This window comes from Onychomys torridus, chromosome 6 (genome assembly GCF_903995425.1).
Source record: "Onychomys torridus chromosome 6, mOncTor1.1, whole genome shotgun sequence".
In the NCBI taxonomy this organism is placed as follows: Eukaryota; Metazoa; Chordata; class Mammalia; order Rodentia; family Cricetidae; genus Onychomys; species Onychomys torridus.
The window spans coordinates 34,094,819-34,117,415 of record NC_050448.1 but is presented as its reverse complement, the minus strand read 5'-3'; the positions used below and the strand labels follow the sequence as shown (position 1 = coordinate 34,117,415).

The 22,597-nt window shown below is 45.2% G+C and overlaps 2 protein-coding genes across 5 annotated transcripts in view; one reads left to right on the top strand and one right to left on the bottom strand.

Moving 5' to 3' along the window:
• The first annotated feature begins 220 nt into the window (after nucleotides 1-220).
• LOC118585660 (regulatory factor X associated protein) lies at nucleotides 221-5,303 on the top strand. Its single transcript, XM_036190463.1, has 3 exons — nucleotides 221-782; nucleotides 3,110-3,217; nucleotides 3,976-5,303. The coding sequence occupies exons 1-3, from the start codon at nucleotides 366-368 to the stop codon at nucleotides 4,084-4,086; spliced, it is 636 nt and encodes a 211-aa protein (XP_036046356.1). The 5' UTR covers nucleotides 221-365; the 3' UTR covers nucleotides 4,087-5,303.
• Nucleotides 5,304-8,735: 3,432 nt separating this feature from the next.
• The window catches only part of Smad9 (SMAD family member 9), a 49,844-nt gene continuing 35,982 nt past the window's right edge, over nucleotides 8,736-22,597 (bottom strand). For all 4 annotated transcript variants that reach the window (XM_036191191.1, XM_036191192.1, XM_036191193.1 and 1 more), the window contains 4 exons: nucleotides 22,337-22,594; nucleotides 19,558-19,779; nucleotides 16,557-16,813; nucleotides 8,736-11,053 (listed from right to left, as the gene is read on the bottom strand). In XM_036191191.1, the coding sequence (XP_036047084.1) occupies nucleotides 10,910-11,053; nucleotides 16,557-16,813; nucleotides 19,558-19,779; nucleotides 22,337-22,594 (881 nt within the window). In that variant the 3' untranslated portion in view covers nucleotides 8,736-10,909. The remainder of the gene's footprint in view (nucleotides 11,054-16,556; nucleotides 16,814-19,557; nucleotides 19,780-22,336; nucleotides 22,595-22,597) is intronic.

Below are 22,597 nucleotides of genomic sequence, written 5' to 3'. Positions count from 1 at the left end.
CGCAGGCGCAGTCGGTGTCCACCAGGTCGCTTAGTCTAGCCACTGGCGTCCGAGGGCTCTCGAGAGGACGCCACCGCGCAGGCGCAGTCCTTGGGGGTCTTGCAGCTGCTCAGCCCCGCCCACGGAGCCCGGAAGCGCTGGTTTGCAGACCCTCGGCGCGCAGGCGCAGTGGGGTGCCGGCGACTCCGGCATCAGGGTGTCTTGCAAGTGGCCGGTGAGGTGCGTTTGTAATTCCTCCGCTGCTGACGGGCCCGCGGCGGCGGACCCGGGACTCTGGCGGCAGCACGGAGGCTCAGGCTGTGTCCGAGGGCTCGGGGCCGGGCGCCGCTGGTCCCGGGACGGCCCCTCCGGTGACAGTGCTAGTGATGCGGCAGGACGAGGCCGCAGCGGATGGCGCGCTAAGGCCGGGTCCGGCGGGGAGCGAGGCGGCGGCGGCGGCAGCGGCAGCGGCGGCGGACCCCGAGGACGAAGCTGGGGATGACGACGCCGACTTGCTGGACACTTCGGACCCCGCGGGCGGCGGCGAGAGTGCGGCCAGCCCCGAGGAGCTGGAGGACGAGGGTGCCGAGGGCGGCGGCGCGGCGCGCAGGCGGGGCGCCAAGACCTGCACCTACGAGGGCTGCCGCGAGACCACCAGCCAGGTGGCCAAGCAGCGCAAGCCCTGGATGTGCAAGAAGCACCGCAACAAGATGTACAAGGACAAGTACAAGAAGAAGAAGAGCGACCAGGCCCAGGGCTCCGGCGGCGCCTCGGCGGCCAGCGCAGGCAACGTCAAGCTGGAGGTAGGCGCCTCGGGCCCCGGGCCAGGGCAGGTGGGTGCAGCCCCCATTCTACACAAACGCCGAGGCTCCCCAACCTGCTCCCGGGGGGAAGGGGGTGCTCATCTTCCGCTCAGGTGGTGAGCGAGCAGACAGCGAGAACCTCCGCTGAGATTGGCACTTTGGAGGTGTCCGCCCCACTTGTCAATAACCCCTTCCTAGGCTCTACCCTGTGGCATCCTGCATGTTTACATAGTCCGTTCTTGGTTGTCTGTAACTTCAGTGCCCCTGTCCTTTTCTTAGCCGCCACGTCCCCCCCAGAAAAGTTGGATTGTTAGGGGAGTGGCGAGTCACCGAGCACTTTGAGGTTGCTTGATCTGAATCGCATGGGAGGGTAAAAGCAAGTGTGCTCTGCAATTGAGATTCTGCTGCTAGCTGTGTGGACTTGGGCCCGTTAATCACTTCGCTTAAGTCACCTCGCTTAAGTATTGGCTCCTTCGTCTGTTGGCCTTAAAATAATGCACAATCAGTGTTTCTTCAGATTTTATTTTGGTTAGGTGAAAATTATAATTGGAGTGCATTTCAGCTCCAACTCAGCCAAACCCACCTCAGTGTTTGAGCTGTTGAAAACAAAAAAAGAATCCACAAAAGGTAGGAAGACTCCAAACCCACAAAAAGTGGGAAGATTCCTTACCATAAACATTTTTTTTGAAAGGGAATCCTAACATTTGTGGAAGTTTGGCCTAGATGACTCAAAATTACTTCTACTACAGGCGTCTTTGATTTTGTGGTATTAACATCCTAAACCCACAAAATGTAAAGTCTGGGATCAAGTCCGTTATAGCATCCCATGTCGCATGTACTGTGCACATGAACCAGACAGTCCTATAAATAAGAGTAACTCTGGGGAGAGCTAGAAGAAGAAATGGTCTTTGCTTTCCGTGATATTAGATTCCTCTTCTGTAGCTTTTAATGCTTTGGCACCTAAAACATGTATGTGTGGAGGATTTTAATAACTGAAGTTTGCTAAATATCTCATAATGACAAGGGAAAGGGATATTTTAATAGACAACTCAGGAGTCAGTGGACCAAGGTGGAAACAAAACAAAAAGAAAGATTATATCCAAAGTAAAGATAACACTACTAAATTCACGTGATGCCTGGCCTCATGGTAAAGCATTTTTGTTTAATGCGCAAGGCCCTAGATTCAGCCATTAGCCAAGTTTCTCAGTTTTCATTGTCATAGTGTGGTTTTATAGACAGCAGAACATTTCACTTCACTTCAGCAACATTCTTCTCTGTGAGGAAACGCTAAATATTTAGATCCTTTCATATTTGGGAGTAAGCACTGCTAATCTTTGATGGGATTTGATGTCTCAGGGTAAGGTTGCTGATGCAGAACTTGCCTGCTTGCTCTGTACTGGTGATTTCATAGCTGTGATTTCTAGACCCTTCCAGCCAGTTTACTCAGAAAGCTGCATTGTTTGCTTCTATAAGCAGTATTTTACTGCCTCTCCCTTCGTGGGGGTGTGAATCCAGTATCTCATTAGCGATAGAATGCCTCCAAATTCATTTATTTTGTCCAAAAGCAGGTAGACTTTTTTTGTTTTCTTTTTTTAATTAAATTTTTTTTATTCATTTCACATACCAATCAAAGATCCCCCTTTCCTCCTCCCACCCCTCCAGCCTCCTCCTCCCAACCCACCTCCACATTCCCTCCTACAAGAAGGTAAGGCCTCCCATGGGGTGGTGCATTTAGTAGAGGTAGGTCCAAACCCCTCCCCCTGCCTCAAGGCTGTGCAAAGTGTCCCATCATAGGTAGTGGGCTCCAAAAAGCCAGCTCATGTACCAGGATGGATTCTGATTCTACTGCCAGGGAGCCCCTTAAGCAGGACAAGCTATACAGCTGCCTTCCTATGCAGAGGGCCTGGTCCATGAAGACTCCACAACTGGTGGTCTAAAGTTCATGAGTTCCCACTAGTTTGGTTTGGTTGTCTCTGTAGGTTTCCCCATCATGATCTTGGTGCAGGCAGACAGTTTTGACTTAGATTGTTCTGTATGAAGAGAATTTGGTTTCACTTGGCATTCTTCTGTAATACTGAAAACAGCTGACAGGTAACTGTCAATTTAAGACCTTACAGGAGACCAAAGAAGCCAGGTTGGAAAGCCTGCAGGGAGGAGGAGTGTTACTTGGAATTAATTGCCAGCACTCTGCCTGTGACTTACCAAGAGGCTTTCCTAAAGTTTCTCAGAAACAAAAGGAAGAAAATCAAAGACATGTTCATTTTCACTGAAATGCCTGCTGTTGTGGATTGCAGTACTATGTTAAATGTTCTCTCATTTGATCCCAGGAAAGTACAGACAACATATTCTCCATTGTCAAACAAAGAACGGGATCTTTTGGGGATCGCCCTGCAAGGCCTACTCTTTTAGAACAAGTGTTAAATCAGAAAAGACTGGTAAGTGTTTTCTCATAAAGTAGCTGCTTGTTTGCAGTGGAACTGTTTTGCCTGTGTAAGACTTTAAAAGCTGTTCACTGGCCATCAGAACTACATACTGCCTTGTCAGTGGTCACACTGAAGATGCCCCCACTCCTCCAGGACTGCAACAGAAGGAACACCTTGAGCCCTGTTTCTTCACTGACTAACCTTTGAGCAAGAAGAGATTTTAAAACAGACTCTAAATATATGGAATAGTACTGTAATGGTATTGAGATATAATTACTAATATTTAATAAGGGTCTCTGATATAAAACTGATAGAAAAATTATACGAAGTCAATCAGGAAAGGAGCGATTGATAAATATTGAAATATTTGGTAATAATTTGAAGGAAAGAAATAATTTAACTCATACTATATATATTTTTGGTAGACTACTAGAAATTTTTTTTTAATGAATTTGGATTTTTATCTCAAGATTTCACAATTATAATAACAAAGAATCATGAAAAGATTGAAACTTGACAATATAAAACTGTAGACAAAGACAATGATGAAAATTAAACTGCAAAGTGACAGGAAAAATAGGAGCAACAGATTGTAAAAGACTGGTCGGTGTGTTTGATACTTTGTTATAACATCCCAGCACTTGAAAGACTCAGGCCAGGGTGTTGCCTTGAGTCCAGAGCCATTCTGTCTATAGTGTGAGACCTGACCTCAAACAAACAAAAATATGATGATTCTATTAATAATCCCTTTTCCCTCTTTTCTCTTTAAGTCATTACTAAGAAGTCCAGAAGTTGTCCAGTTTTTACAGAAACAGCAGCAGCTATTAAATCAGCAAGTTTTGGAGCAAAGACAACAGCAGTTTCCAGGAGCACCAGTGTGAGTTGGGGGCTCAGGAACTCTGTGTGATTTATCTTCCTGTAATGGATGAATGGACTTTTATACTAAGGTGATATCCTGATAGTCAGGCATTGGTGGAATCCCTGCACTTGGGAGATAGAGCCAACCTCCTGAGTTTAAGCTCAAAAAAAGGAAGCAGCAGCAGCAGAGAAAGGCTGTTAGAAAAAACATTTTCCTGTAAATGTGCATATGCATTTGGGGATAAATAAGTATTGCATTTTTGCATCTAATCCTTTCAGATCACTATGAGTTTGAAAAAACCACATTTATGGTTTTTAATGTTTTTCTTCAGTTGTACTGGCTGAAGCTCATGAGGCAGTTACTTTCTGTGGAAGTCATGGTTAATAGTAATCTCAGTTCATCTAGCACCATGACTCATCGGGCAGCGGGGAAAGAAGCCGCTGGGTGTTTTGGGTTGTCCTAGCAACATTAAACATAGCTAGACTGGAGTGAGGGGCCAGGAGTACCTAGTGTTCTTCAGTGTCTGTGACAGTCCCACAGCTAAATGCTACCTTGCCATTAATAAGCCTTAGGTGCCGTGAGAGCCTGAGGGCAGAGCACCAAGGCCAGGTTCTTGTAATAACCTTTCTTTATGGTTAAGACTGGAGCTGTGAAAGCTAAGTATGTTTATACCTGTGGAGAAAGCAGTCGCTGATCTCTTTTCATATAAACTAGAGAAGAACCCATTAAAGTGGGCACCTCCACTGCAGATCATCTCTACTGAATTTGTGAACAGTTTAGATGTACTTAGCCCACCAAGGCCAGGGCAGAATTGTTTTTCTTATATTCATTCTTAATGTTCTTCATAAAGGAGATTCTGAAAATGGTGGAACACTCCACATTTTGTCAGTGGTTTTCAAAACTGAACTACTCTAACACTTATTCCTAACGACTGTTAAGGAGTCAGGGATTATCTAGGTGTTGGGTTTTTGTTGTTGTTGTTGTTGTTTGTTTGTTTTGTACTTTCTCCTAAGAAAACTTTAAAAAGGCAAAAATACATAAGGTAAAGAATGAAATGTCAAGAGTATATCCAGGAATAGGTTAATAAATGTATCTCAAGTTACTCTGCAGAAATGTATTAGTTGCTTGATTCCTAAGTTCTGAAAAGTATATGATGTTAAACTTAAAGCTATTCCAATAAGTACTCAAAGGGCTGGGGATGCAGCTTAGCCTTCGAGCACTTGCCTAGCATGTGCAAGGCCCTTGGTTCAATCCCCCGCATCACCACCACAACAAAAAAAACACAGGGAAAAGGATGTTTTCTTCATTCTGTGTTGTGTACTTGTATATCTGAAAAAGACCCTTTTGTCAGAATTATTCATTAAAGTCCAGTTGTTGACCTTGATTTGTCTGTTGACTTATTAGTTGCTTCACACTGGCTGTAGAGGAGCTCATTTACTATTTGGTACTGTGCTTTCAGGATTGGGAGCTTTATTGTTTCTCTAGACTTGCAGGTCTGTCCATTCTGCAGCCCATGGGCCACACATATCCCAGGAGAGCTATGAATCTGCCCAACACAGTTGTAGTGACAGTGTCATGTTGCCCTATCAAGGTTGAGTATCCCTGTCAGAACATATTAACTTTTGTAGCAAAATAACCCAGCTTATACTTCTTCAATTATAGAGTGAGTAGGAAAATGTGACATTAATAGAGATCAATGAAGGGCTTAGGTTCATGTTTTAAGAACTTGGAGATGGCTTAACCACTTGTCATCAAGGGGCTCCAAATCTTTCTCTGGGATATTAAGAGTAAAGTAGACTTCCATTCATGAATTTAGAAAGAAGTAGGATAGTTTCCAATACAACTTAATTATTACCTGTCATATTGGAAATGTTTATCCACTGTGAGGATAAAGGAAGTTATCCTCAGTAAGGTTTTTGCTTTAGAGTAGATGTATTGCAGCTCATCCACAGTCCCGTATTCTATATACCCATGAGTTTTGACATGTGACTATAGCTTCTTCCACCAACAGGTTTTTATTTACCTATTCCTTAGTTCAGGATTAACTGGCATGAGACTTGTTATGGCCAGTATAGAAGAGCAGAAGAAATAATGACCTGCCAGCCTTCAGACAACTTCTGAAGGTTTTGAATATTTGCATTTATATTTTTAAGACTCCTACCCAGTTCCGTGGTAACAAGCCCTAGCCTGCTCAATAAATCTGAGATAAATCAAAGGTCTATGGTCTGATCTCTGTTGTACCATCTGATAACCTGACACATGTCAGTGAGGCTGTGTGACATAAGCTCTTCATCCTCTGGGAGGTAAGTATGATGCCAGCCTAGGCCAGCTAAGCCTTGCTTAGATGTATGAAACCACCCTGTGGATCTGTCAATGGTATGCAGTTACTGAAGGCTTAGGATTGAAGGCCATAGGGTTCAGGGTGGTCTAGTCAATATTGATGTTAATAAGTAACTGGTACACTTAGTTGTTAGTTTTCACTGGATGACAAATTTTAAAATTAGTGAAGTCCAACAGTGACGACTACATAGTAACAAGTAGATGTGATGATGGATGGGAGGGAGCAGGAAGCTGGAGGCTTCAGGAAAAGGAAATGTGCCCAGTCCCCATGATCTAGAAAAAGAAAATGTGTTTTCCTCCAGTGCTTCAGAATCAGCCCTGCCAGCACCTTGACACTGACACAGAGACTGATTTCAGACGTGTGGCTTTCAGAACTCTGAAATAATACTGTCTTGTGGTACTTTTTTTTTTAAACAGCAACAAGGAGGGAGGGCTCAACATATCAGGCTCCGTGTACAACCTGCCTAGAAATGCTTGGTTTTTCTCTGAGAAAACATTAGCTTGTATACCAAACCACTAAACCACGAGCAAAAATACTTTTAACTATAAAACTGTGGATTACTCAGTCTAAAAGGCACTCCCCAGTATTCTAAAACAGACAGTACTGAGCGTACATTATATAGCCTCTGTCCCTTACCAAGGCTTTCTGGACCCCAACCAGCTCGCCGTTGTAAAGCTTAGAATCAGTGGGACAACTCAGACCAGGGGAAACAAGCATCTTGCAAGCTCTTCATAGTCATTTGCAATGTCACAAGCTACTCATTGAAAGCATTTTAATTAATTAGATGTATTTCATGGCATATGAAAAATACATGATTTTTAGTGAAAGTTTTCCTTACATATCCAGAGTGTTTAAGCAACACCTGTTAATGCTCTTAATATATACGTGTTCCTTGACTAACATGCATGGTGCTGGGTTGCTAAGGTAAGATGCTCAACTGATGATGTGGATTAAATTCACTTTTTACTTCGAATACTTCACCATACAAAGGGTTTATTTAGTTGTGGCCTGGCAGTTAGCTGGGGAGAAGTTGTCAACCACCTCTAAAATTCCTGCAAAGTATCCTTAAAATTACACATATAATGCCAATTATTCCAGGATGTTAAAAAGTGCCACATTTACAGCATGAAGAATTCTTAAAAATCCTATTTTTCAAGTAGGCCAGCTTATGATTAAGCATTTTAAGGAACCACAGATCACACACATAGAATTGTTACCTAAAGCTTGAAAGAAAAATGAGCCCAAAGGTGTCTCTACAGCATTGTCTATCATCAACCACCAGATGATGGTGTACGGCATTTCAGAGCAGAGAGCTGGGCTGCTGGATCAAAGGCTGCTGCTCTTGGTGGTCTGTTTTATATTCATTTGAACTTAGTCTTTAACAGATGTGAGGCTTACCTACCCTTGTATAGTTCAGCTGTTGGATCCTAGTAGGTAAGACAATGTGGAATGCACGGTGTATTTTGCTTTATTAAATATATACATAGCATATGTAGAACACATTCAGAGTTAAGCATGAGCTTGTCATCCAGCAGCCAGTGTTTACAAAATGCTTTTGCTATTGTTCTTTCTGTTGTCATTATAGGGGATAATGAAAAGAGGATTCTAGATGCTAGGGAGCTTGCCACTTTCGCTGACTATACAACAGAATGCTCAAAAGTGTGTATGCTAAAAGGTGGCCGCTTCTTGATTCTGAAGCAGCTGTTAACATTCACGTTTAGCTGAAACAAACTAACATGTCTTATTTTCGTTAAGAATCACACAAATACCAACTTGAACATGGTGATAAACATCCAACACCATGTGAACAGGCCAAAGTGGTGCGGTTCTCTATCACATGACCCTGCCCAGGGCAACCAGAGCCATGCTTGCAGTATGTAAAGACTTGGCCTGCCCACTTTCCTCTTCATCCTGTAAAAAAACACTAGGCAGCAGCATATTTTTGCTTGTCTGTTTCATGGAATGCATGCCAAACGGTCAAAGGAGTCTGAAGTTAAGTATTACTTTGTGTTTTTTTAGATCTCTTAGCAGCCAAAGAAAGACCTGATTAAAATGCAACTGTGTTACAGGAGCAGAGGACTAACATCTCTTTAATGCTAAATTCTCTGATGATAGATATGCACCTATGTCATGATTCCTTTCTCAGAGAAATCAGGCACACTTTGATATTTTGTCTGCTTTCTTCATGTTGCAAGGAAATACAAGTAGCTTATTTTGCTTTTTAGTTGTTTCTAAGCTTCTACTTTGGTTTTGAAACAGAGTCTCACTGTGTAGCCTTGACTGTCCTGGAACTCATTATGTAGGCCAGGCTGGCCTTGACTTCACAGAGATCCACCTGCCTCTGCCTCCTCAGTGCTGAGATTAAAGGTGTGCGCCTCCACATCTGGAAGCTTCTACCTCTCAACAGTTCAATAGTTACATATTGCCAGAGGATGTTTGACCATTTGTGAAGAGATCAAAAGGACTGTCAGAAATCTGGGACAAATACTTTGTGTCCTTGAATAGGTACTCAGAGGAGATCCGCCATACCAATGACTTTTCCAAGGAAGAAGCTGGGAGAATGACCAGAAATAAGGGATGTCAGGAGGTGGGATGGCTAAAAGTGGCACTTGCACTAAGATAAATTACCTAATTGTTCTGAAGAGACATAAGATTTCAATATAGTAATAATAAAGAACTTGGTTACACTTTTTTCAAGCCAAAGAAAATTCACATGTGTGGGTTTTTTAAGTTCTGAGACCTAATGTCTGCAATGGCTTACTGTTAGATTTGCCGCTCCATGGAGGTGGGGACTACCTCTAATGTACATGTGATTCCACAGCTCCTGACAATGTCCCTGGTACACACAAATCTGCAGGACACAATGAGTCAACAAACTTGGGCTTTTCTACACTCTAAGTGGGCTCCCAGGCTTTAGTGCAAGACATAAATGAGTATCTTTTGATATGTGTATCATGTATATTCATGATAGGTACATGATAGGTTTTATAGATACAGTAGGCACTGTGAGTGTGACTTGTCACATCATATCTATCTTAAATACAATTGAATGGGGAACAACAAATGCATTTGTCTTGATGCTATGTAGATTTCATTAAACGAAGGGAACTCAGCCTACGGGAGCTCCATCCTTTACAAGCACAAATGCCATCTTGAAGAATGTGCTTCCCAAAGAGCATGAAGTAAACTTACAAGCAATGCAGTGATCATCAAGAGGCACATACCATGGAATCTGGAGGAAATTTCCCTTTATCATCCAAAGAAGGAAATAACAGGCTCTAATAATACATGCACACTAACATATGCATGTATATACATAAGATATATCTAAAGATGCTTATTACTCACTACCACTGTTTCCTCAAAAATGTAGGGCATATGAAACTTTCACACTTCACTTGGGAAGTTATATCCAAGTATTTCATAGCTTTAGAAGAGGCTGCCAGATGTAACCAGCTAATAACTTAATCAACACAGGTACCAGGCTAAGTAATAGATAAATATGATCCAAAGATGCCTCTAGATTGCCCCTGAGGCTCTGCTGTTGTTTTAATCATTATAACTAATTAATATTTGTCACCAAGAGGAAAGATGTGGTGAGGGGGTGCCCTGCCTTGGGGGCTTCCAGATGAGCATGTTGGAAAGTGCAGGTTGCCACATGATGCTCCCCTCTGCAAAGGGCTTGCACACAGTGTCCACAGGCAGACACAGCCAACCACAAGGTCACCTGACAGGGAGAACTGGAAGACTGGAACCTGACTTTCAGAGTGGAAGGGGGAGCCCCCTGTGCTCCTGGGACCCAATTCTGGACTAGCCCTGTCACTTAGGACTATAGCTCATCTCAGGCTGTTTCTCCTTCGCCTCTTTTACTGTTAAGCAGTGGCAACATAACTCTAAGCTTCACAGTTTCCCCCTTTCCAATCACAGGTTCAGTCTGCTTAAGTGTACCGTTGACATCAGCACAGTGCCCAGCCGTGCATATTCCGACTGCAGAGATAGTTTCCGAGGTTTATCTAACAGACCACTGAGCAGGTTTGATTTTCTTTCTTGCCATTCACATTGAATGTGAGATCTTTTAAACTATGTAGATTTGATTGTGTTTTACTCCAGTGCTCCTAAACCCTGGGCCTTTTCTTTTTTTCTTTTTTCTTTTCTTTTTCTTAACGCAAGCAGCTTTGTGTTTTCATTGGGGGCACAACACTGTGTATAGTGGCAAGCTGAAGTGGCCTCCGATTCTGCCAGTGCCCTCCACATACTGTTTCCCCTTTCCTAAAGACATGGCTTCTCATTCTGGCACTGGCCTGCAAACCACTCTTCCTCAGCCACACAGTACTAGCCCCAGGTTAACCAGGTAGCACAAACCGAATAGTGGTAAAAATGTGAATAATATACATTATATGTATTTACATCTGCATCCGAAAATTTCCATTAGCTGCAGGCTGTCCTGATAGAAGCCCCTGCCTGTGCCATCTATTCTGTGGAAACGTAGCTGACAACAGGACTGTTAAGACACCGAAGAAATGGGATTATGTGGGGAGCCCATCTGAGTTAGAACCTTGTCCAACCACTGCAGTGGTCCATGAAGATGAATCTCAATCCAGCAGGGGGTGCTTGTCACATCCTGGCGATGATACTCGGCTCCCCAACCCTGAAAAGCAAGAAAAGAGCCCAGACTGAATTGTGCCCCTTTGCCAGAGGCCACCAGGCAGAGTGCAGGGGATGCAGGGCCCACAGGCTTCCTGTGAGAAGTGGATGCCTCCGTGGAGCAGATACCTCAGAGGGGCCCACGTCAGTCAGGGTGTTCTCAGTTAGCTCACTTACAGCTGGACACCTATTTAGTGGTAGTCTGGGATCTACACATCACATGGGAGAGGCTGCCAAGCCATCTCCCCTTTACAAGAAAAGGAACTTAACATCACATTCCACTCTTCATGTGGAAGCCTGGGTCTGCACAAAACTGCTATCCACTGAAGATCCGAGATTGAATCTGAAAGCTGCAAAGATCAGTAACTCTTGATTTGGGGAATGGGATGTCAGAGCTTAGACCTTATTTCTCTTTTATCCCAGGCTCACTCAGAAACTTCTCATTTATCTCCATTAATAGGAGATAGTTACTAAAATGACAGATAGATGATAGATAGATAGATAGATAGATAGATAGATAGACAGATAGATTATGGATACATAGATGGTAGATGTTCATATTTATCTCTGTTATTCATCAATAGAAAGTTATTTAAAGATTTATTATGTATGCAGTATTCTGCCTGCATGCCAGAAGGGGGCACCAGATCCTATTATAGATGGTTGTGAGCCACCATGTGGTTGCTGGGAATTGACCTCAGGACCTCTGGAAGACCATTCAATATTCTTAACCACTGAGACATCTCTTCAGCCCTCTAGAAAGTTGTTTAAATGTTGAGGGATTTCAGATTATGTTTGTTATTGACAACCATAATTCTCCAGAGTTGTTTAAAAACTTTAGCACAGGAGCTGGAGAGAGGCCCCAGTGGTTAAGAGTACTGGATTCTCTTGCAGAGAATCAGGACTTGGTTCCCAGTACCCACAAAGCAGCTCACAACCATCTATAACTCCAGTTCCAGGGGATCCAGCACCCTCTTCTGGCTCAGAGGGCCTGGAGGCTCATAGAACAGATATGCAGGCAGGAAAACAGTCATACACATAAAGACCATGTCTTTTTCTTATCAGTATTCAGCTTAACCACACAGCCTGGTCACTCATGATCTCCACCCTCTGTGGGCCTGTGGGACCACCCAGCAGTTGCCTGTTCCCCACATCTCCTTCCTTTCTGAATCTTCCATTTCTGATTTTCCCAGAAACCCTCTGACTTTCAACATGACCTTGTCACCAGCAAAGTTTGCACTTGAGAACTGTACAATTGAACCACGGAAGTTCTCAATGAAATCTTAGAATATTTTAAGTAGATCATATTCATAGCTATCTTCAGCTTGTGTACAGCCAAGAGGCTGTGGGTTAGACATGTCTGCAGCTAACTACTCTATCACCCACAATTTTTGTGGGGAAAAAAATGAAACTATCAGAGACATAAAATTTCAACCATACCTGCTGTGAAGACCCACAGAGGTTTCCTAGTGAGCACTTACTCAGGGTCCAAGAAACTGAGCTTGATTTACCCAGCAGGACTGCATAAAGGGATGATTTGACCATGGTCGTGGTTACCAGGTGTTTGGAAGGGTCTACACATGGCTGTGTGGTGTGCTTTGATCTTGTAATGGGGAGGTCCTTTGCCCCGCCCCTTGGCATTGTTATAAAAAGCCCTTTTGAATAAATCAAGAGGCCGTTGGGTAGTGACCCAGGCCCTCCTGAAGCTGTCCTGTGTTTCTGTCTTCTTGTCAGCCAGGTCTCTCTATCTGATATTTTCTTATCCCTCTCTTCTCATAAGAACCCTTCAAAAGGTGGGAGCTGGCCTCCCACAACCTGCACCCACTTTCACAGCAACAGATTAATTGTCTATCTTTCTAAATGTGTAGCATGTCCACTGGGCCTTTACACTGGGCTTTGTTTGGTGGCTACTTCTCTCTTCCTTCCCTCTAATACTGAGTCTAGGGCTCAGTTCTGGAATCCCAGTCCTCTGTGTTTAAATTCAAACCTGTGGCCCCATCCAAACACATGGAGTTAAATACCATGCAAATAAGGACGTTCCCAATTTACATCTCCCTCCAGACGCTTCAGTCTGTCTATCACCTCAGCATCTTCTTGTGAATGTGACTGACACTGAACACTCAGCCTTATTTGCACACCTTGATCACCTGTGTCTTCTCCATCCTGGCGGAAGGCAGTCTCATGGCTCTCTTCCCTCACCTCCACATCAAACTTACCTTTTGATTGGGAGTCCCCCACTTCCCACAAGTGTGCAGATGCCCTCCTGGTAGAAGTGACCTTCAACTCCCACCTGGATTCTTCAATAGCTTCTTTAAGATACTTTTCTAACTTCTCTGAGGTGTTTTATTTTATGTCTATGGAAGTTTTGTTTGCTTGTATTTCTATGTACTATGTGTGTGCAATGCCTCTGGAAGCCAGAAGAGGGTGGCAGATCCCCTGGAGTTGCAAATGGCTGTAACATGCCATGTAGGTGCTGGGAATTGAACCCAGGTCCTCTACAAGAGCAGCCAGTGCTCTTAATCCCTGGTCAATCTCTCCAGGCCCCCACAATGGCTTCTTAGCAACCTCTTCCTTCCCACCTCACTGCGGCACACCTTTTCTCCACTTAGCAGTCACAACGGCCCTTCAAAGACAGAATGGCTGGGTATGGTGATTCACGCCTGCAACCCCAGCAGGGGAGGGAATGAATCGGAATCGTGAAGCTGTGGAGTCCAAGGCCAGCTTGGGTTACACAGAATGACCATGTGCCCAAACAGACAAAATAACAAGCCAGACCATGAAACCCTCTGTCCAAAGACTCACGGCACCACAAAGGGCTGAACTCTGCTCAGCTGGCAGGAAATGCTCCCTTCTCATTTGCACCCCCTCACCTCCCTCCTGCACAAGGCTGCAGTCACCCAGCTCTGCTTCCCGCCCATATCCAAGCCATGAGCTTCTGAACTTGCTTTTCCCTAGGCCTCTATGGCTTTCCTTGCAGGACCTTCTGGCCTCTGCTGGCACTCACTGCTTCTGTGACACCTCCCGCCCTGGAACCTCTCCATCTCCCTTATCTGATTCATCCCACTCGCTTGTTGCCTGTCTTTCTCTGCCACTACACTGGTCCCACAAGGCAGAGGCCTGTGAATGACCAACAATGCATCATCCCAAGGCCCGGGGCAGCACCTGGCCTGCCACTGGCAGCTGCTCAGTGAATAGCTGTTGACTGGCTACCTGAGGGAGAGCTATGGCCAGCAAAATCAGAGTTGAAAAAAAAAAAAAAAAAACTTTTTTTTTGAGCTGAGGATCGAACCCGGGACTTGCACTTGCCAGGCAAGTGCTCTACCACTGAGCTAAATCCCCAACTCAAAAAACAAAAACTTTAAAGATGGTCTGCTCTTTCACGTACAATGATCGCCCCCTGTGTCTAGTCATCTGTAAAATTTTAAACTAATCACTGACAGTTTTTATTTTGTTTAAGTCCTTGCTGGGCTAGCGATGAATCTCAGTGCTTAAGTGATTGCCTAGCCTGGGTTTTTTCCCTCATCATCACAGAGAGGAGGGAGGAGGGAGGGGGTTCAGGATGGGATGGGGGTGGAGGGGTGGGAGGGGTGGGGGGGGGGGGGGGGAGTGCCCATAACAGCAGTAGCAGTGTGTTCCCTATGAATTAAATTTTGTAGCTCTATAAATTTGTTGCGTACCTAAGAAACATTTAGTTGATGTTGGGAAATGATCACATTTCTATGCATGCTTGTATTACGGTAATTACCTATGAGGTACCCACAGCTCATCTTTATTAAAAAACAGGGGGAAATAACTGTCCCAGTCAAGGGCTAGTTCACTAATGGTGAGTTAGTGCCCCCTGCTGGCTCCAAAGTGACAGTGTACTGGAAATTTTCCAGAGGTTTCTTTCCTGCTTTGATGAATATAGCTGGTTTGTCCTCATAAGAAGAGGTTCCTTTAAAAAGACTTTTTCCCCACTTTGGGCTTTCAAGACAAGCTTTCTCCATGTAACAGCTCTGGCTGTTCTGGAACTCTCTTTCTAGGCCAAGCTGTCCTCACAGAGATCTGCCTGCCTCTGCCTCCAAAGTACTGGGACTAAAGGCGTGCACCATCACTACCTGGCTATCAGTCACTAACTTTAAATAGCTAATAAAACTTATTTTAAGGCTGGGACTGTAGCTCAGTAGAGTAGCCCTGGGTTCCATCCCCAGAACTGCTTTTAAAAAGGCAAATGGGGCCTGGAGAGGTGGCTCAGCGGTTAAGAGCACTGGCTACTCTTGTTGAGGACCTGGGTTCAATTCCCTAGTGCCCACATGACAGCTCACAACCACCTGTAACTCCAGTTCCCTCTTTTGGCCTTTTTGGGCACTGCATGCATGTGGTGCCCAGAAACTCATGCAAGTAAAACACGCATACACATAAAATACAAATAAATTAAAAAGGCAGCTGTGCTCCTTCCCTAGATGGGGTATGTGTCACTGTGAAAACTACTATATACACCACAGAGTCTGATGAACAAGTCTAGGTTTCTAAATTTCCTGAATTACTCACCTCTGCCTTCATGTTTCTATCCCACTTGGTTCATACCGACCCCCGAGCACTGCTGTCTTAGAGTAGAGACAGTTCTCTTTGTAATTTATCTATAAATGTATCCCTTCCATCTGCCTGGCAGCTTTCCCAGCTGAGAGGAAGACCTTCCTCATTGACTGGGTGACGGCAGTGCCCCACAAGGAGGGATGGGAAAATCTCCGCAGCATTCAATCCTGCCCATCATTACCGTCCTTGAATCTTCACATCCAAACAGTTACACTGCTGCTTAAATTGAGGTTTCTTACAAAGTGCAAATTTTTCAGATAATTGTTAAATAAGTCAGTATACTTCCACCCTCCTATGAACTGTTAATAACATTTCCCCAAAGGGGTTGTTATTACTAGCTGTAGAATGCAGAGGTGGGTGGGTCTTTGAGTTTCTAGCTAACCTGAACTATAAAGTGAGTTCCAGGGCAGTCAGAACTACTAGAGTGATACAGAACTACAATATATATGTATGTATGTATATGAGAGAGAGAGAGACAGAGAGAGAGAGAGAGACAGAGACAGAGAGAGACAGAGAGACAGAGAGAGAGACAGAGAGAGAGCATGTGTGTCAATATTCTAGTATGGAGCAGGAAGGTTCACGAATCCCTCACTCATAACTGAAGATAGTTGATGGCTTTTAGTGAGAGTCAGTTATCTTTAAGGCTGAGGCCACTGGTAGGTTGACCTCAACCACACTATTTCCTTTGGGTGGTCCCATACCCAGGAATATATGGGCAGCAGAAGTTGGACTAGATAATTAAAAAAAAAAAAAAAAAAAAAAAAAAAAAAAAAAAAAAAAAAAAAAGAGGGCAAGAATCACTAAATGTTTTTAGAAGGAAAAACCAAAGTTGTTATCCACCTAAGTTGGCTGAGCAAATGCCACGTCCAGCTGAGAGCACTTTGAGCTTTCTTCCCGTTTTCCACTTTACAATCCCCGGCCAGCGTCCGTACCTTCACAAAACTCATCCGAATCGTGCACATCTTAGTCAGCTCGTATACAACCTCAAAGCCGTGGTGCACTGACTGGGCCAGCAGCTGGGCAAAGAGCTGGTTGTTGAAGATCTTGAGGCTGCAGCCGCTGGGGATCTTGCAGACCGTGGCAGGGTGGAAGCCGTGCTGATAGTTGCAGTTCCGGCTCTGAACAAAGATGCTGCTGTCGCTCACACACTCGGCATACACCTCGCCCCCGACGTAGTACAGATGCACGCCTGTGGACACAGAAACCACACTCTTTCCACTCTGCTCCCCTCTGAGGGACTCCTGCCACCCCCTGCAGTCAGGATAACTCTTACATCATCACTGGTCATAGAAGAGAGTGTGGACCCCAAATACCCACTTGTTTTCTTTGACTTTTCCTACAAATCCATTAAAAAGTTCAACTCTGAGGGCTGCAGAGACAGCTCATAACCATCTGCAATGAACTAGTTCCAGAGAATCTGGTGCCCTCTTCTGGCCTCTATGGGCACTGCATACACATGGTATGTATACATACATACACACAGGCAAAACACCCATACACATAAAATAAAGAAAAAAACTTTTTAATTTATTTTTATTTGATGTTTATGGGTATTTTGCCTGCATTTATGTCTGTGTGAGGGTGTCAGAAGCCCTGGAACTGGAGTTACAGACAAGTGTGAGCTGCCATGTGGATGCTGGGAATTGAACCCGGGTCCTCTAGCAGATCAGTGAATGCTGTTCTCTACTGAGCCATCTCTCCAGCCCCAAGGAAAAGAATGTTAAGCCCAACCCACATAAATGGACATTCTCAAAGATGAGTCTGTTGTCTCTCACTCACTTTTGATCTCACTTCAAAAAAGTGTTCAGGATCCTAGACACAAAAGAAACACATCATGCAAAACAAAACCCCACGAAGTCCTTCACACCCACATATAAACAAAAAGCTATAATAGGAAGCCCAGCTCACATCACGCAAATGCTACTGAGATCCACACACTAAACCTACTCCAGAGTTTGCTTGAATCCTACTAACTGTTATAAGTCTGTGTCTTCGCAGCCCAGTGTGGCGGCACACGCCTTCAATCCCAGCACTCGGGAAGCAGAGGCAGGTGAGTTGGAGACCAGCTTGGCCTACATAGTGTCCAGGCCAGCCAGGGCTGCACAGTGAGACCCTGACTCAAAACTAAAATATTTCTGTGAGTAGAGGCTTCAGAAATGTACTTCAGCTCAGAGGCCTGTCACTCAACCCTATAAACCATACCACATGCTCCTGAGAACAGGAATGCTCCTACCACACTTCCACACACAGCCACATAAAAACACAAGCAACATGCAGTTTATCTCAATTTATCTAACATTCCTGGAGTTACATTTCCAAAGGGACATCCTCAATAAATAGAGTACGGTACACACGCACAATGGAATTTTATTCAGCTATATAGAAGCATGTGATTATAAAATGGGTGGAACTGGGGATGATCAGAAATAGGCCATACTCAAACAAAATTCACCAACAACACCAGCACCACCACCAGCACCCCCTCTCACCCCTCCTACCCCCGTCCCTTGCCTGACACCCACAACTCAGGCACTGGTGACCATGAGGAAGTGGAAGCATGGCTCCAACCCATTGAAACAGAGCCTGCCCTGGACTTGACTGAGCAAAGCCAGTACTGCTTCCCTTGGCCACACCTGTGCACAATGGGGTGAGGGGTGGGTGGCTGACAGTGAAGGGAAATTCAGTTGTACAACTGAGCTCAAAGCAGTCTATGCAGCCCTGTCCAGAGCTCCAGATGCTCTTGACAATTAGCCAACCTTTAAAAGCTCTGCAGAAGCGAAGGCGATGGAGGCCAGGGGAAAGTCAAGTGCAAGCTCCGTGGGGGGAGCGGGGGGCTGTGTCAATGGCTGAGGATTTACTTCACAGGGCAGTGGAGAGGCAGCAGGGGGCTCTGAGCTTCAGTGCCATCTCAGACTCCGCCTTGTACGGTGGCAGTTCCCGTGTGTTCCCTGCACTATGGAGCAGTGGGATACGCTACCCATCTCTGCCTTTTGACAGTTCCTCTTCAGTGTATGCTGTCTGCCACCGCAGAAGAGGGTACAGAGGTCCACTTGCACCTTGACCCCACAGACCTGAAAGCTGGTGCTCACAGCCAGGTGTGGGGGGAGGGGTGGCTACCACAGGCTTAGAGGGTATTCTAACTGAATGACCTTCAAGCATATAATCCTTCCGGAACCTATTGCATACAGTAGATAAGATTTTGTCACCTGAGCCTGCTCTGTTTGTATTTAGGGGGTGGTTCTCATCCACGTAAAAGCCTTATCTGCAAACCCCGCACTAGTTGGCAGAGGAGAGGATGGCAAGGTGAGTCCCTGGAGGAAGAAGCCGAGCCCAAGGTTGAACATGTGAGCCTGCTCTGAATGTCAAGTGAGGACAGAATCCTCAGCCGGTAGCAGGCTGGCCTCTGGCTAGAGACTGGAGCATCTCCGGAAGGAGTCATGTACCCATGGCAAGTACCATGGCATTTCATTTGGCCCATCATGGAGGCCAACATAGTAGTAGGCTTTGAAGCCTGTGTCTGTGTCAAGATCACCTCAGGACAGATCTATTCTCAAGGTTGAGCCTGCACAGGAGTCACTTGATGGGGCCCAGGGGTTTCAAACACACTGTTCACTCAGCCACAGCCTAATGAAGGGAGCATTTTCTATTTCAGTGCACATTAATCCTGGCCTACTGCTTCCCCCGGGAGCCGGTGCTGGGATTACAGGCCTGTGTTGGCACATTTGGCCCTTTACTATGTCTTGTCCTCACAGCACTCACCCATGCCACCCCTGAAGATGGTCTACTCAGTTTAGAGGCAAAGAGAACACATCCCTCTCCCGTGGTGACACCGTGCCTGGGGAATCTCCCGGCAGGCCCCAGGGCCAAAGCTGATTTCTAACCCAGCATTCGAGCTCAGAAGCAGCGATGGAGACTGGCTGTGTTGGCTCTCACCCTTTCCAATGTGCCTCCTGGTGTTTTCTATGGTTGAGTTTCTGTTTACATTTGAAAGCAGCCCGAGACAGAACCTGTTCCTGTTATTGGAAGGGTCGGTGAAGCCGTCGATGAGAACGCTCCGAGAAGATGCCTGGAAAGTCTCTCCCACCCGGTTGTTGAGTTCATAGTAGGCAACGGAGCACCAGTGCTGGGGCTCCTCGTAGCAAACTGGCCGGAAATCTGAAAGAAAACAGGAGAAAAGGTGTGGAGGGGCCCCCAAACAGTTTGAACACACAGCCGCCATGACAGGCTTAGGGGCCCAGGCACAGCTTCTGTGACAGGCAACATCCAGATCCAGGAAAAGCCATAAGCTGACACCACCCAAGGATCCACCCAGAGATGGAGAAGTGCCTGACATCCCAAAGATTCCAACCATTAGACAAGGTGGCCCTTGAGTCTAGCACATACCTATTTCCCCTTCTTACCAAGATACTCCTAGACAAATGTCAGCCAATCAAGGTCCTGAACCCTGGAAGTCCCCTCACCCCAACCTCTGCTATGATTAAAAACCCCTACCCTGTCTGGGCTCAGGGCTCTCTGCTCCTACCGCTGTGATGGACAGACAGAGAGATCAAGCCCCAGAGCTTGAAAATAACATGTAGGATTCCATTTCCATGGTGGTCTTTTGAAGGTGCCTACAGTTTGGGCATAATAAAGGCACTGTGTCACCGTCACCTCTCAAGCTCATGATTCCAACAGGAAGCAGAGATGAATGCTTTAAACCAAAAAGTTGGCTGTAGGACCACATACGCATTCCTCTGCAATCCTTCAAACAAGCACGTTAGACGGAAGCTGTTTGGACCCAGCTCATTAGTTTATTGTACCTGTGGGTCCAAGCCCATGGTCCTTGGTAATTTTCCCCAAGTGTTTACAGATGTAGTATAATGAGGGGCCAGAGAAAAGACAGAATGGACAGACTGATGTAAAATATTGCCAGTCCCAGAGTAAACACAGCTAGGAGTTAGGAGGCAGGCCACCTCATCTTTACCAGAGAAGAACAGCATCCTGTTGTTACAGAACTGAACCGAATCCCTATGTCAAAAGATGTAATTCTACAATAATGATTTTAAAAAAAAAACACACACAAGAAAAAAAACACTAATAGTTTGGATATAACAAACCAAATTGAAAGCACTGAATGAATTCTATTGAAGAAAAAAATCGATATAGACAGGCTCACATTCTCCTCTATGAAACACACAGATACCTATTTACATATGATATAAATATGATATATGTATTTTAAGGAGAACTGGCTTCTCAGCTTTGTTAGGGTCTGTCCATGGATGGGAGGAGGTCAAAGGGTAACTGGGCGGAATGCAGTCAGTACAGGCAATCCCTTATAGCACGTGTGCATATCAGGCAAATATGTATCTTATAATTAGCCTGTCCTTTATCCACTGACCCTAATACTAAGTTTCAAACACATGCAGGGGAATTCTCTATGCAATAAGTAATGCATGAGCAGGCATTTCAGGCTCTCTGCTGGAGAGGAGAGCAGTGATGTAATACAAGGTGATACATGTGAACACAGGTGTGTAAGGATCTTGTTAAGGTAAAGACACTTTGAAGGAAGATATCTCTTCTTATCTCACTACATCTTATATGTTCTTTGAGAGTAAAGATCATTTTTGTTAATCTCTTAATTCTTTCTCAGCAACCTAGGGCAAGGCTTCAGCATTTGTTTACTTAGTGAGACTTAATAAATATACATTAAGTAAGAGGACTTAAGAACAAGAGTGAGGCAGATTTAACTGTGTGTTCCAGCTGTATTTATGCAGATATTATTAGCCTCACACTTCAGAGGGTCCCATATATTTCTCCTCCACGTCTCCTTCTTTGACCAACTTCACAGCTGTCACAGCACACACATCCTGGAGACGCACCAGGGTGTCCCTCTCTCTTGCATATGCCTTTTCAATCTAGCATGAAGCTCAGCGGGGGAGCACTACCTTCTGCTGCTGTCTTGGCTTTGGAGGAGAGAGAATGTACTGGCTGGTGTTGGGGGCCTAGCTCTGCACGCCACTGAGCTCATACACAGGACGTTTGGAGCAAAAGATACCTGCCTTTTGGTTGTCCAAAGGGGCAAGCAAACAAAAGCCTAACCTTGGTCCCCTTATGCCTGCTCTCTGGCCAAATCTCATTTATTTATGTAGTTAGTTGGTTATTACTGTGTCTGCATGATGCGAGTTTGGAGGTCAGGGGACAATTTTGTGGAGTCTTTTGTCTCTTTCTCTCTTTCCAGAACTTCTGGGGCTGTGACTCAGGTTGGCAGGTGTATGTAGCAGTGCCTGTGTAGACCTGAGCTGTTTAGCCAGTCCTTGCTTTTAGTATTTAAATGTTTAATTTGTCATACATCAATATGTCAATCTTAGGTCTACATGCCTGTAACTCCAGCATTGGGGCAGCTACAGCAAGAGAATGGTGGGTCTGGGACTAGCCTATGCTAAACAGACCATGTTTCAGAACAAACAATAATCTTACATGCTATACATTTCCAGAGATGGTGCTAAATTCTATTTAGCTTCTGAAAGAGAACTGCATTCAGAAATATGTATCTCCAGTTCTACTCCAAAATGGGTCCGATCCTGGTCATTCTGGGGGGTGGTGGGTTAGATGGCCCAGACCATAACAGGTTAGATGTTTCTGTAAACCTAAAGGCACCATAGGCATGCTAGATGCAACAACCACACTTATGATCATCCATCCACGTGGGTCCCATTTCCCACAGACTGACCTGAGTGTTGAAATGGACTGTCAGGCTCGGAAGGACTTCCTGGAGAGTGTGGGTAACTGGCTGGGCCTGGAGACTGCGGGAACCCATGGCCTGGCGAAGAGGGTGGTGCCGGACAGAGAGGCTGCTGGAAAGAGTCTGGGTAGATGGCGTTGTGCGGCATGAGGGGCTCACTGTGCAGGGAGGCACTTCGGAACTTGGCCAGGAGGCTGAGCTGGGGGTTGTACTCGCTGTGTCGTGGAACCAGCACTGGAGGAAGAACTA

Excerpts from the sequence above, each read along its gene's own strand:
- LOC118585660 (XM_036190463.1), top strand. The coding sequence starts at position 366 with ATGCGGCAGGACGAGGCCGCAGCGGATGGCGCGCTAAGGCCGGGTCCG. Across the intron at positions 783-3,109 it reads CAGGCAACGTCAAGCTGGAG|GAAAGTACAGACAACATATT; the intron begins GTAGGCGCCTCG and ends ATTTGATCCCAG. Across the intron at positions 3,218-3,975 it reads TGTTAAATCAGAAAAGACTG|TCATTACTAAGAAGTCCAGA; the intron begins GTAAGTGTTTTC and ends TTTCTCTTTAAG.